At 43.4% G+C, this 13,957-nt stretch overlaps 1 protein-coding gene across 23 annotated transcripts in view; it reads left to right on the top strand.

The window, feature by feature from the left end:
* ABLIM1 (actin binding LIM protein 1) overlaps positions 1-13,957 on the top strand; it is a 150,075-nt gene that overhangs the window by 65,326 nt on the left and 70,792 nt on the right. For 22 of the 23 annotated variants that reach the window (XM_072424570.1, XM_072424567.1, XM_072424566.1 and 19 more), the window contains 2 exons: positions 7,098-7,281; positions 8,696-8,808. In XM_072424570.1, coding sequence (XP_072280671.1) covers positions 7,175-7,281; positions 8,696-8,808 — 220 coding nt within the window. In that variant the 5' untranslated portion in view covers positions 7,098-7,174. Of the gene's footprint in view, positions 1-1,520; positions 1,689-7,097; positions 7,282-8,695; positions 8,809-13,957 lie in introns of those variants that run through there. The other variant, XM_072424562.1, reaches the window with a different exon arrangement.

Below are 13,957 nucleotides of genomic sequence, written 5' to 3'. Positions count from 1 at the left end.
ACTCTCTGGAATGGTCTTTCTCCTCCTTTTCGGCTCGCTCCTACTTTCTGCTCATTTAAAAGACCCCTCAAAACCCAACCCTTCAACCTCACCTACACGTCTCTAAAAACCTTCACTACTTCCCACCATTCTATATCCCTCTCCTATTGTGTGATACTTCCCTCACCTCCTAGATTGTAAGCTCTTTGGGACGGGTCCTCTCCTCCTCCTGTGTCACTGTCTGTATGTGTGTCTGTATCTGTAAACATGGAGTTTATTGTCCTCTGATTGTCTGTAATATTTTGCCATTTAATTTCTTTAAAACTTTGAGTTTTGCTGACTCTCCTGTTTTCATTACACCTTTGCTTTTCCTACAAAACCCTCAGGGATTGGCTGATAGTGGAGCTTCGCCTCTCTCCATCTAGCTATGCCCGTGGCGTCCATTCCCCTTTCTGAAGCCCGGAAAGTAATTGAAGTCTATATTGGCCAGAGGCTGATCAGGACGAGATCTCAGGGCTTGCTAGATTTTATTTTGTACAATTAAAGAGTTTTTTTTCCTTGGGGCTCCCTGATGAGAACATTCCCGGTGGCAGATAACCTCCGTGCTGTGTGTCCCCAATATCAGGAAGAGCCGGGAGACACGCAGACTGCTGTATACATTGTATCATTTTATCGATTATTCTTCATTTATATCATGTATTATTCTTATTCCCTATCAGTCAATCAATTACAGTCATTCAATTTCCTAGATTGTAAGCTCTTCTGGGTTCTCTCCTCCTCCTGTGTCACTGTCCGTATCTGTCTGCCATTTGTAACCCCTATTTAATGTACAGCGCTGCGTAATATGTGGCGCTATCTAAATCCTGTTTATTAACTATAATAAATAAAATACAGATAAAAAAAAAATCTTTCAATTTCCTTGCATGATCAATGTCAGGAGATTCTGATATTTATTCTTTATTCTTATTGTCAATAAAGTGGACCTCTCTTTAACTTTGCAGCTTGCCTGTGAAAAAAATCCTGACATCTGACAATATACATTAATATACATCATTTAGATAATGTCCATAATATAAGAGTATACTGTATTTTTCGGACCATAAGACGCACCGGACCATAAGACGCACCAGTTTTTAGAGAAGGGAAATGAAGAAAAAAAAGATTCTGAAACAAATAGTGTCCTAAAATATTTTGTGTGCATTAAAAACCAACATCACAGTCATAAACACATGTAATAAACCCTGTAAAGTAAACAGCAGCATTTAGAACCATTATTAACAAATAAAGTCAGCAAAAGACAAAATTACTGTAAAACACAATAATGAGAGACTTCAGTAATAAAATAGAATAAAGTTGAAGATTTACGGTAAAGGTTCTGCTCGTTTTATGAGAACCCCCAGTAATCAAGCACGGCATCCAACGGAGGGCGGAGTTTAACCGGGCACGGAGGAATGATTGGGGGAGTGGCCGTCGAATTCTTACGGGCACCAAGTCTGCAGCCGGCAAGGAGTGAGGGTTACAGATTACGGTATGCTCACCGCAGTGGAGCAGTTACCGTACGCCGCACCTGGGCTGACATGGAGGCATGGCTGCAGCGGGGGCATGGAGGCATAGAGGCTGATGAATCACAGAGCGGGGCAGACACTCTGGGCATGGAGGAATGGACAGTGGCTGCAGCAAGCACAGAGAGACCACACAGAGCCGGGCAAGTAAGAAACTTTTTTTTTAACAGCATATGTGTAGGCTATATTTGGACCATAAGACCCAGGGACTTTTTTCCCCCACTTCTGGCGGAAAAAAAGTGCGTCTTATGGCCTGAAAAATACGGTAATTGTTTGGGAAAGCTGCACTTTTTATTACTTAAAAGTCATCCTTGATCTCCACTTGGCGAAATAATTACATCAGTCTGCTGCAGGCAAGATGAAGCATTTCTTCAGTCTCTTCTCCACCAATGATCAGATTGTAACTTTGTTTCCAGAGATCTGTGTCAGATATTTGTGAGCAAATACTGCAGACACAGGGATTTACATATCCTGACTAAGTCAGCATCTAATTCCAGAAAGTAGATGGTGACCCTGGATGATGGTTGAGGAAAGTTAGTGTCGTCCTTCTGGTGACAGGTCCACTTTAGGCACTGGTGCTAATTGCATTGCTCATTCACTGTCCAATCAGCAGCTTGGGGCGTATTCTTAAGCAGGCTTTTGTAATGATTAAGTACCAGGCTGTGATCTCTGGCTGGGGTCCAGCCTTGTGTGAATTGCCAGTTGCAATCTCCAGCAGTGCAGAAGCAGATATGGTGAGAGGCGGCAATCAGTAAAGAGAACCTGTCATTCTGCCCAACCTGGGCATCTTAAGAACAAGAAAATTTCTTGGTGGTGCACTGGGGATCGAAGTCTTCCTCAATCTTGCCAGCTTGTGTTCCAAACTCTTCCAGGCTGCAAAGAATGAAGAATTAATCAAGAATTTTGCATGGCTGCCAGTGCCATGCGGGAATAATCTGAGACTTCTAATTGCAGAGATTACGAGACATGTCAGAGTTTTAGCTGCTCTTAGAGAATTGCTTTGACACCGTTCCAAATCTCTGAGTATTATAAAAGGCAGCACTGCACCATCAGTGCTACCCAGACCCTCAGTAATCGGCACACAGGGCATGGTGCCTACGGCGATCAGGGTGCCTAACAGGCCAAACACAATATAATTTCTGGGTAGAGTAACCCTTTATAATTATCATGTACTACAGGATATAAAGGCAGGTCAGTGACCCAGGAGGGGGGTATTGGTGATGTTTCCCGGCTCCTCAGCCCAGAAAACGGACTTAAGCTTAAGGGTTACATTACCATCCCTGTCGCTCGTGCTTTTACTGCGAGCTTGTCTGAATGCGCCATTGTGCAAGATTAATTGTGCGGTTATTGATTGCGATGCACTTCCCTGTCTTTTGTAAAAGGGTCATAGAAATCTTGTGTGACGGGTAGGGTTGCATTGTCACTGGCTTTCAGCTTTTCATTCTGTGCTTTAAATGAAATCATTCCAACGACTGGCGCTGTTTGAAGTGCTCGGTAAACGATTTGTTTGTTTATGGTGGCAGACTGGGCAGAAGCCTAAGGCAGTCATGTGCTGACGGGTGAGGGGCAGGATATATGATTTTACACATGGGCTGTGCTATCTAAAAATCAGAAATCAACATACACAGAAATAATTGAGGAAGATGGCAGACTAATGGTGGTCGATGGTGCCAGCTGTGACTTGGCATTGAGCAGTGCTAGGGGGAATCCATAATGAAATTGTTATATCTCCATTTATTTCCATGCACCTTGCACTCATTTGTTACATATTTGGTGCTTTATGCTTCCTCCTGTTGTGCTGTGTTGATGGGTGATGTGTTTTGTTTTTGAACCCATTTGTATGCAGAACAAATAGATCTCTCATGGACAACACGGTGGCTCAGTGGTAGCACTCCGGCCTTTGCAGCGCTGGGTCTCAGCTTCAAATTTCAGCCAGGACACTATCTGCATGGAGTTTGCAGGTTCCTCCTGTGTTTGTGTGGGTGTCTTCACACTTTCCGAAAACATGCAATTAGGTTAATTGGCTTGCCCCGAAAACTGACCTTAGACTGTAATGACATATGACTATGGTGATTGTGAGCTCCATTGAGGGACAGTTAGTGACATGACTATGGACTTTGTACAGCACTGTGTAATATGTTGGCGCTATATAAATACTGTGTAAAAATAATCTCAATAGGACCAGCTGCATCTAAAGAAATGTAGAGCCAGTCAAATGCAGCTCAGTGCAACCTTTTAAATAAATGCACTCAAAAGCAACTCAAAATATTCCAGAAGAATGCATTGACTTACTTCTGAGACTGAAGAACATCTACAAAAATGTGAAACAGCAGCCAAAAACTAGGGGTCTGTTTATAAAACAGTGAAACTGACATACACTGATACATTCCCTGGTGGAGAATCAATTACTGTTATTGAAACACATGGGTCTGGAAGACTGTTTATCAGGGAATCCTCCAGTGAATGTCATATTCACTGCTTTATAGACAGACCCTTTAGAGAAAGGTTCATTGATATGTTGATGATATGTTGATGTTCTTACAACATTTCACCCATCTTGGTGTATTATTATTATTAATATTAAACAGTGATTATATAACGCCAACATATTACACAGCGCCGTACAATAAATATGGGTTGCAAATGACAGAAAGACAGTGACACAGGAGGAGGAGGAGAGGACCCTGTCCTGAAGAGCTTACAATCTAGGGGGAACACTTTCCCAGACAGAGGTTACAACTTTTCACCCATCTTTATATATTGGAAATGAGTGTGTGAATGTAAGGGGGACCCCTGCTGCGCAGAACCCGCTGCTCTGCTATGAGCTAGCCCAGACGACAGAGGCCTTTGTGTTTTAATTGAAGCTAATTACGTTTTTACTCCGCCAGTGGCCGCCGGCCAAGTCTCCTGTTTTTATTTACTTTCCTTTAATGAAGTGCAGAACTTTGTGCGGAGCAGCTTGTGGTAGAGAATAAAATCCACCCTGGGAGGGGTGGGGAGAGGCTGACACGGGGGAGATTGGATTGTGCGTAGTGTGTGATTTTCCAGTAGACGGAGGGTGATGCCAATTCGAGGTAAGATTATAAGGGGACAGGAATGTCCCCCCCTTATAGATAACAGGAGGTGTACATGGTGGAAATTCACCATATTGATTGTAAGCTCTTCTGGGCAGGATTCTCTGCTCCTCCTGTGTCATTGTCAGTATCTGTCTGCCATTTCCTATCCCTATTTATTGTACAGCGCTGTGTAATATGTTGGCGCTATATAAATACTGTTTATTAATAATAATAATAATAGTAATAATAATAATATTAATAATAATGCCGCTGCATTTACTGGGAAAGAATCTCTTTTTTCAAAAAAATGACTGTCCATGGCCAATGGGATTTTAAAGTTACAGTCACATGACTTAAAAAAATCCCTCTCCATGCTTTAAAGAGTTGTACATTGAGCCTTCAGTGTTCTGTAGGGATGACTTTAAATCAGATCTGAAAGTACCCCAAAAAAAGCCACCAGGGGGTTCAGTGGGATTTTTGTGGCAGATGTAGAGACATGCCTTTTCGTCAATTTTTGTTTCCTGGCTCCTGGTGATTTTTTATCTTCTGTGTACAATGCATGGAACATGCTTTATAGATCTTGGTGCAGGTATATGGACAGTGTATATCATCCCACATTGGTCTAGGAAGATCACTGGGACTATGGAAGAAGCAGCACAAATATGGCAGTAGTGGGTGACAAAGCGATGATTGGATCACTTACCCACCATCGCTGGAGGCCAGCACAGTTGGAGGTAGGTGGGCTGTGCATTCTTGCACATTATGGCAAAAATGTCACTGCCATCTACAAAGTTTACTAATACTTTAGAATAGAATTTAAGCAAAAATGTCTCTCTGTGTTTATATAGATTTACAACACCATTAATATTTCTAGGAACAGAATCCTTTTTAGAACTCACTTCATGAATTAGTTTAACAGAGTATTATCATTGTCATCCCTGGAGCCTGTGCTTTGTAATGTGGGACAAGCTCAGCACCATGCTCAATGCCACATGCTGCACTCTGCTTTGATATTTAAAGAACAGAAGATTAACTTTTAATTCCTAAATTAAACAAATCTGGAAGACTGACAGATGGAATGGTAGTAAGCAGCACAATGCCTTTGTCCCCATTGTGCACCTTTCCCTATGAACGGAAAATGACCTAACCAGTCATAATGGCTGCTGTACTACTAACAGGGGGAGTGTGCCCCCCAGTGTTCCGTTGTTTTGGAACCCCCCAACGGTTATGACATTTTGCAGAACCCCCAAGGTTGGTGTGCCATTGTTCCCCCCCTTGGAAAGTGTCAGTGTGCCACTGTTCCTGGAACCCACCCCATTTTGGTATGACATTGTTAATAGACCACCCCCCAAGTGTGTCATTGTTCAAGAACCCCCCAAAGTGTCTGTGTGCCATTGTTCGTGGACCCCCCAAGTGTCTGTATGTTGTTGTTCCTGGAACCCCTCATTGTTTCAATGTGCCATCATTCCCGGACCCCCCAATTTTCAGGACCCCCCAAGTCTCCATGTGCCATTATTCCCAGACCACCCAAGTGTCAGTGTTCCTGGACCCCCCTCCATTGTTTCAGGACCCCCAAATGTCTGTGTGCCATTATTCCCGGACCCCCCATTATTTCAGGACCCCCAAGTGTCTGTATGCCATTTTTCCTGGACCCCCCATTGTTTTAGGACCCCCCCAAATGTCTGTGTGCCATTGTTCCTGGACCCCCCTCCATTGTTTCAGGACCCCCAAATGTCTGTGTGCCATTGTTCCTGGACCTCCAAATTTCTGTGTGCCAATGTTCTGGAATCCCTGAAGTGTTGGTTTGTATTGAATATGCCATGCTTAGTGCATTATGAAGCTCTTGATGGATACCATCACAGGGAACCCTCATTCGGTGCCATGTCGCCCCCACAGTTGTCGGCATGTGTAGGCATTTGTGTTTGATAACACGCTTGCAGTACATCAGGTAACATATGGTGCTGGTTTGGTGTGACGTCTCATTAGACTCACAAAAAGCTGCATTGATTCAGTATGTTGTGCTGAAGGTGCCAGGTCACTTGGGCAAACAATACATAATGCCATCTGGCACTGGTACAGCTGCTACCTGACGTCTCCCTGGCAGCGCCTCCTGGCTGATATTCAATAAAGTTTCATAAAACTCTGCTCCCAGGTATTAACCCTCCGGTGCCAACCAACGGGAAAATATTCTGCAGATTGGAGTCACTAGAACTTTCCTTTTGTATGATTGTGTTCCTCCTAGGGATGATGGGAACCCCTCATAATATGTTCTGCCTTAGCTAGCAAGTTTGTCAAATGTTTGTAGGACAGGAAGTGAGGAGAAATCAGGCCAATGGGGACACAGATAAAATAAATACCATGCTGAGGCTCCAACACTTCCAGACAAAACCATAGAAAATTCTCCATACTGCACTGGTTTTACCTTTTAAGATTTTTTGCATCACAAAGTCTAGGGTATAACATTTTGAATACATTGAAACTGTTTTTTTTTGTCTTGCAGTTTGTGGCTGCGACCTGGCTCAGGGAGGCTTCTTCATCAAGAACGGGGAATACCTCTGTACATTGGATTACCAGCGCATGTACGGGACGCGGTGCAGCGGCTGCGGGGAGTTCGTGGAGGGGGAGGTGGTGACCGCATTAGGAAAGACTTATCACCCCAGCTGCTTCGCCTGCACAGTCTGCAAGTAAGTTTTATCCACTGAAATATGGGACAACCTAAAACATGGGGCCAACCAGAGCAAATCACAATGGTTGTCTTCATGAAAGTGGAGCTGGAAAATCATTGATTGCCTCACAGCAAACTTACAATATCTTGTCTGTAGTGTGTCTGTGGGTGCAGGTGGCCCTCTTGGTAGAGGGTTTGCTTCCTCATATTAGAGTTGCCCTCTTGATGACTACAGATTACAGAATGGATGAAGCAGAAGCAGGGAGATTCTTACACTGCAGGCCCTCAGCTACAGCTTCCCCTCCAGCAAGGAGAACAGAGAGAAGGACAGTGCTGACACCACCAAATCTCACTCCAATTCTGGGGACACCAACAGAGAAAGCAGAGCCTCACTACAGATATACAGCTTTGGGGGTGAAGGATAGGAAGTCATGTGATATACAGCTATGAGGATAGAGAACCGGAGTGCCTAGGCACAGAAAGTGATCAGATATACAGCTATGAGGATACAGAACAGGAGCGCCTTGGCACAGGAAGTCACCTGATATAGAGCTTTGAGTGTACAGATAAGGAGCGCCTAGGCACTGGAAGTCACCTGATATACTGCTATGGGGAATACAGAACAGGAGTGCCTAGGCACCGAAAGTCACCTGATATACTGCTATAAGGATACAGAATAAAAGTGCCCTGGCATAGGAAGTCACCTGATGTACATAAATGCCCAGGCATTCCCTACAACAGATCATAGGACATTTTGATACCAATGTTACCTCCCAACATTCTCAGATAGTAAAAAGGACACCTTTAGTGCAAAATGCGTAGGTAAAGGACACGCTTTCAGCCACGCCCCATTATGTGGAGCATAAAGAATAAATGTGCAAAAAATAATTGGCTAAAGCTACACATAATAACCCAAAATAATAATATTAAATAACTTGATGGCTGAAAAAGGAAGTCTGTGCCAAAGGACCAAATATTTGAGGACTAACAAGGGACAGAGGGATTTGGCTGTGGGCAGCCGCTCACAATCAGGAACAGTCAGGGGGTCTGGGTGCACTTTGCTAAAATCTGCACTAAAGATGCAGCAAACTGCACTACACCTAACGCCACCTCCCTCTTTGGGATAAAATCCGGAGTTGTTCTACCGCCCATTGATAATGACATTCACCACAAACAGAAACAAGCAGACAGCATCACTAACCGCACCAAAAACAATACATGACGGGGACTCAAAACAGACAAAATGTTCATGGGAAACAACCAGTAATTACAAATCTAATCAAATGGATAAAAAGAAGGAGAGATACAGAGATAACAGATAGATGGGTATATTGCTATGTTCCCCTATAGATAGTTATGGGTTAGGTGGAAATTATCGTCTTTCTCCTTCATTTTGTATCACAGAGATAATCAATTCTCTTTATTTCTTACAGACGTCCATTTCCGCCCGGAGATCGCGTCACATTCAATGGGAGAGACTGCCTGTGTCAGAGCTGCGCTGCACAACCCATGGCTCCTGGACCTAAAGAGATCACTACATCCAGCAGTGAGTGCTAATTCCCATTCTTCATTTATCCCTATACGATATAACTGCACAGGATTACCTATCAATAATTTATATCCAACACACGTTATCTCCCAGCTCCTCAGGGTGCACAACCGTAATGGAGCTGGGTAGATTAGAGGAATGTAATCTGTTAATTGTGTTTCAATTATTTTTATTAGAGTTTTAAAGAAAAACAAACAAATGACCAAGAATAAACAATAAGGTTCAGGAAAACAAGTTACAATTATTTGGTATTTGATGCAGTTTTGTAAAGCAATTGTTGTGATTCTAGGCTGAGCCGGATCGTGAATGGTTCTGTTTGGACAATTTGCTGTTTTCGTTCTGTTCCACCCATAAATGTTGTGTACAATGTAGCCAAAGCTTGCTGCAGGAATGTGTACAAACCTTCAATAATTACAAATATCAGGCCATGAAAAGTTTTTTTTTCTGCCTCACTGCCTCTGTTATCCATTTATAAATCCTATCTGGATGATTTTACTAAACGTTTCCAGCAACAGGTGACCTTTGTGCCCAGCCATCGACATGCCCGCACAGGTCTGTCATACAATAACCAATGAGGTCATTGCCAAATTCCAGTCACTCCGCCAAAAATTCCCGGGTGCCGATTTGTTCCAAAATATGAGCCAGATACTGATCCCCGGTGTGGGTCGCCTGAATAACAGAGACACCTGTCCTCATTTATTGCTCCAGAGAGTGGAGAACTTGGCTGTTCTATTGTAAGAAACAACAAACAGCCAACATGTTCCTATTATTAGTATTATAATTATTATACATTTAAATAGCTCTGACGTATACCACAGTGCTGTACAGGGATCATTGAGTCAGTCCAGAACACTGAGCCAGTCCCATCAGTCTCTGTACAGAGGAGCTGACACTCTAATGTCCCCCCCACAGTCACACACTATTAATATACATTTATATAGCTCTGACATATACTGCAGTGCTGTACACAGAACACTGAGCCAGTCCCATCAGTCTCTGTACAGAGGAGCTGACACTCTAATGTCCCCCCACAGTCAAACTATGTTATTATTCATTGATATAGCTCTGACATAAACCACAGTGTTGTACAGAGAACACAAAAAAATAAATTATATTAGTGGTATCTTCTTCATTTAATTTACAGTTGCAGTTTTGTTCCAGGTGAATACAATGTATCTGGTTGTTGTCTCTATGTTTGAAGCGGTTCTTTGTGCATGGCATTTAGTGGGTCAGTTATCTCTGTCACAGCGATGGAACCATTGCAGCCGTTCTATGCAGAATTTTCTGGAAGGTTTGGCAGACCATATGAGAGCTCAGCGTGGCCATCTGCTAGTGGGCAGCGTCCATACTGAACGTCGCAGATCAGCCAGGCTCGGTTATCATATTGTGGCACGGCTTGCTGTTGTGAGATGTATCTCTTGTGACAGTCCGAGGAGCTGACATTCCAGTGACATTCTGCAACCACAACAAGAGCGACAGATACAATCTTGCATTTCTGTTGCTTCTCCCTAGGACAGGTATACCAGTCACAGAGTGCTTCTTTATAAGTGGCTGCTTCCATATTGGCCGGATCCTTTTCTATAGGAACTGAGCTTACAATCTGATGTTAAGGTTCGGACAAGTGGTGTCTAGATATACATGAGGCAAAACTCTTTACAAAAGAAATATCAATGGCATGAAAATGGCATGACCGGAGGTGAATGCTTTGCGTAAATTTGTTGTGATTGGTTGTAAATTATCAGACGTCTTCTCTGGTTGGACGAAATGTTTGTGTCATGTGACATAACTCCTGATCCTTATTGTAGAATATAGGAATTTTTTGTTTTAATGTTGATGGAAAGTTAGAAGTGATAAGTGGGTTTTGTTGATGAATTTTTAAAGGTTTATTTTGGAAGTCCCTTCTATTTGGGGTTTGGCAGTAATGTGCACTTTACCTAAATATTCTGCACCAACAGGTCTTCTTTTTCCTATCTCAGAAAGCTTAGGAGCAAAGTTCAAATTTGTCACTTTCCTAAAATGTTTGTAAAAATAGGGATATTTCATTCTGTCATTTTGGTTCATTGCATTGGTGTCGGTAGGGAAGAGCAAATTAAAGTGTCACTTACCTTTACCTTTGAAGAGCCCCATTCTGCAAGTGATGTTGCCTTCGGCCAATCTCAATGATCGTGCGCGCATTTTACATTTCGGAAAAACTTCGAAAGTGCACGAAAGGAGCAGCCTGAAGCCTCCTGGCTACATGAGGTTTGCAGTGCTCAACTCAGACATTTTTTTAAGCTGGGTGGGAAGAAATTGTGGTTGGGTGGCAGCCCCTGTATTGTGACCAAACTCTTCAGTAACCACCCAAAAACAGCCGGGTGGGTGCTGAAAAGTGCCAGGTGGTGCACCCAGCTAAAAGGGCCTGGGGAGAACCCTGGGTTTATATTCCAGGAGGCTGTGAGATTCCCATTCAGTCTTTACTGTCGCAGAAAAAACAAAAAAGTGGAGGGGTCATTCCCAAAAAACATATATTTAAAATAAAAGAATATTTTTTTTTATTACATAAAAGGATTAGCCTCCCTCATGTATAATGTTAAAAATGATAGGTCCAATTTAAGAAAAGGTTTTGTTCTAATATTCTGGACCTGTTCTGGTGTAAAAAGTTCCTTGTTAGCAGTGATATTGGATACAAGAAACAGGGAAACCGTTATGCCAACCCCAAGTGCTGGCTGTTCTGTTTAACCTAATGCCAACTCTGACTTTAAGCCAAACCTGGGTACCTGCACCAACCCTATCTTATGGCGCTGATTTATTAAAGCTCTCCAAGGCTGGAGAGGATATACTTTCATCATTGAAGATAGGTGGTCCAGCAAACCTAAAATGCATCTGGTTCCAAATTGCTAAAAAACAGCAAATGACTCTGAGAAAATCCATTCCAGGTTTGTTGGATTTCCCAGCTTCACTGATGAAAGTGTATCCTATCAGCCTTGGAGAGCTTTATTAAATCAAGTCCTATGTGTTTATCAACACCATGAAAGTCATTTGATCACTTAAAGAAAACAAAACCTTGTTATTATTTATTTTTTTGTCAAGCAGATTTCACATAGGCATTTGAAAAGAAAAATAAATGTCTAAAATATTGCATAATATGCTATAATAGTACAAATCTGTGTCCTTTATCTGAGAGAGGAACACATAAAGAAGAAATGGAGAGAACAGAGGAACAATTGTTTTTGTAAGAGGGTCAATTAGGAGCTATGGCTTGGGCACATCTACCAGATATGTTCTGTAAGGTCTAGTACACACAGACTGATTCTCACTTCCGATCTGATTTCTGATCAAATTAAACAATCAGAACTGAATCCATCAGCCGTCTGATGGTAAGCGACCCTTTTTTGGGTTTTCAATCATACAGATCTGACGTAGTGGTAAATATCTATTGAAAATTACAAAGGACATTTGTAAAAATCATTGAGGAAATCTGATCCCATTCTATCATTCTATGTTGCACCCCATCACCGACCACATGATTAGAGAAGCAGAATATTGAGAACAAAATTGGCATTGGATCTGCTCATGTGTACAAACCCAGAAATTGTCATCTATCATGAGTCATGGAAAGCATTTCATGGGTAAAATGTGTAGAGACGAGCCCCCTCAGATCTACCCAAAGAAAGGGAGTACTGCATAAAAATATAGGAACCTAAAATTGCACAATTTGGTCACCAATGTATATGCCTACCATTGCTGATCCATGACCATGATGGATATGTTTTTATTTTTAGCCAGTGCACCACTGTGCCATGGAAAGGTTTTGGTTTTATCTTTGATAGTTGCAGATTTACTCCAGACACTAAAGGAAGAACGTCCTTGTCCTTCGGCTTCCTCCGGCTCTGCAGGATGCCCTGTCTGCGCTTAGACAGGCGGAAGAATTGCTGGTCCAGCGTCAGCTTCAAGCCGTCCTGCGAGCCTGGAGAAAGTTCAGTAATTAGCAGCCAGGCGCGGCGGGGGTCGGGAGTTTTGGCCTCTACCTTCCCTTGTTAATCCGCCGGCATGTCGAGGAGTAGAAAGTGAGTTGAAGTGGAAAAACACGGCGGGCGCCGGTCCCTCTATTACCCCATCCAGCTGGGTAATTAGAGGTGGACAGTTACTGCTGCCATCAGCATCAGAATCGAGCTGCGACTCGCAGAAAATCCGACTTTTTCACAAAGTGGTCCAGATGAGCTGAATCATTAATAATTATGTATCCACACAGCAATTCTTCTTTTTAAAAGCCCCAGCAAGTTATCAAATGGTGCTGTGGTGCTGAATCTGGACAATGTGCATTATGAAAGGGATAATAATCCCAATTACCTGACGGAGGTCGTTTTTCATAATGCTGAGATTGCCAATAATTCTGCATCTTGAGTGTTAACCCCGTCATTGTACTCTGGGTCCTAACTGAAAAAAAAAGCATCTAGATTAGGAGTGGTCGCCTGAGAGAAGGAGATGCGAATTTAGCCATGAACATCACCAAATGCATAGTACAGTTCATAGTCAACATGCTACAGGCATATTTGGACCCTGCGGCCTACAGTGGACTGTTAGAGACTGTGTACGTGCTGCTGGGGATTGCTGGAGCCAGGGAACGTGCCAAAAGGGACTTCTAGAGATAGGGGACATGCAGCAGGAGACTGTCATAGACTGGGGATGTGCTGCAGGGGACTTTCAGAGATTAGGGACACGCAGCAGGGGACTGGCAGAGGCTGTGGGGACATGCTGCTTGAGATTGTTGTAGTTTGGCTACATTGTGAAGGGAACTTCTAGAGATCGGGGAACATGCTGCAGGGGATTGTACGAGTTTAGGGACATGCTGCGGAGGACTGTCTGAGGCTGGCGACATGCTGCAGGGGACTGTCTGAGGCTGGGGACATGCTGCAGGGGACTGTAGGAGTCTGGAGACATGCTGCAGGGGACTGTCTGAGGCTGGGGACATGCTGCAGGGGACTGTAGGAGTCTGGGGACATGCTGCAGGGAACTGTAGGAGTCTGGGGACATGCTGCAGGGGACTGTCTGAGGCTGGGAACATGCTGCAGGGGACTGTCTGAGGCTTGGGACATGCTGCAGGGAACTGTAGGAGTCTGGAGACATGCTGCAGGGGACTGTCTGAGGCTGGGAACATGCTGCAGGG

Source organism: Pyxicephalus adspersus, chromosome 10 (genome assembly GCF_032062135.1).
Source record: "Pyxicephalus adspersus chromosome 10, UCB_Pads_2.0, whole genome shotgun sequence".
NCBI lineage: Eukaryota > Metazoa > Chordata > Amphibia > Anura > Pyxicephalidae > Pyxicephalus > Pyxicephalus adspersus.
Note: the sequence above shows the minus strand (reverse complement) of the source record. Positions and strands in the feature narration are given on the sequence as shown.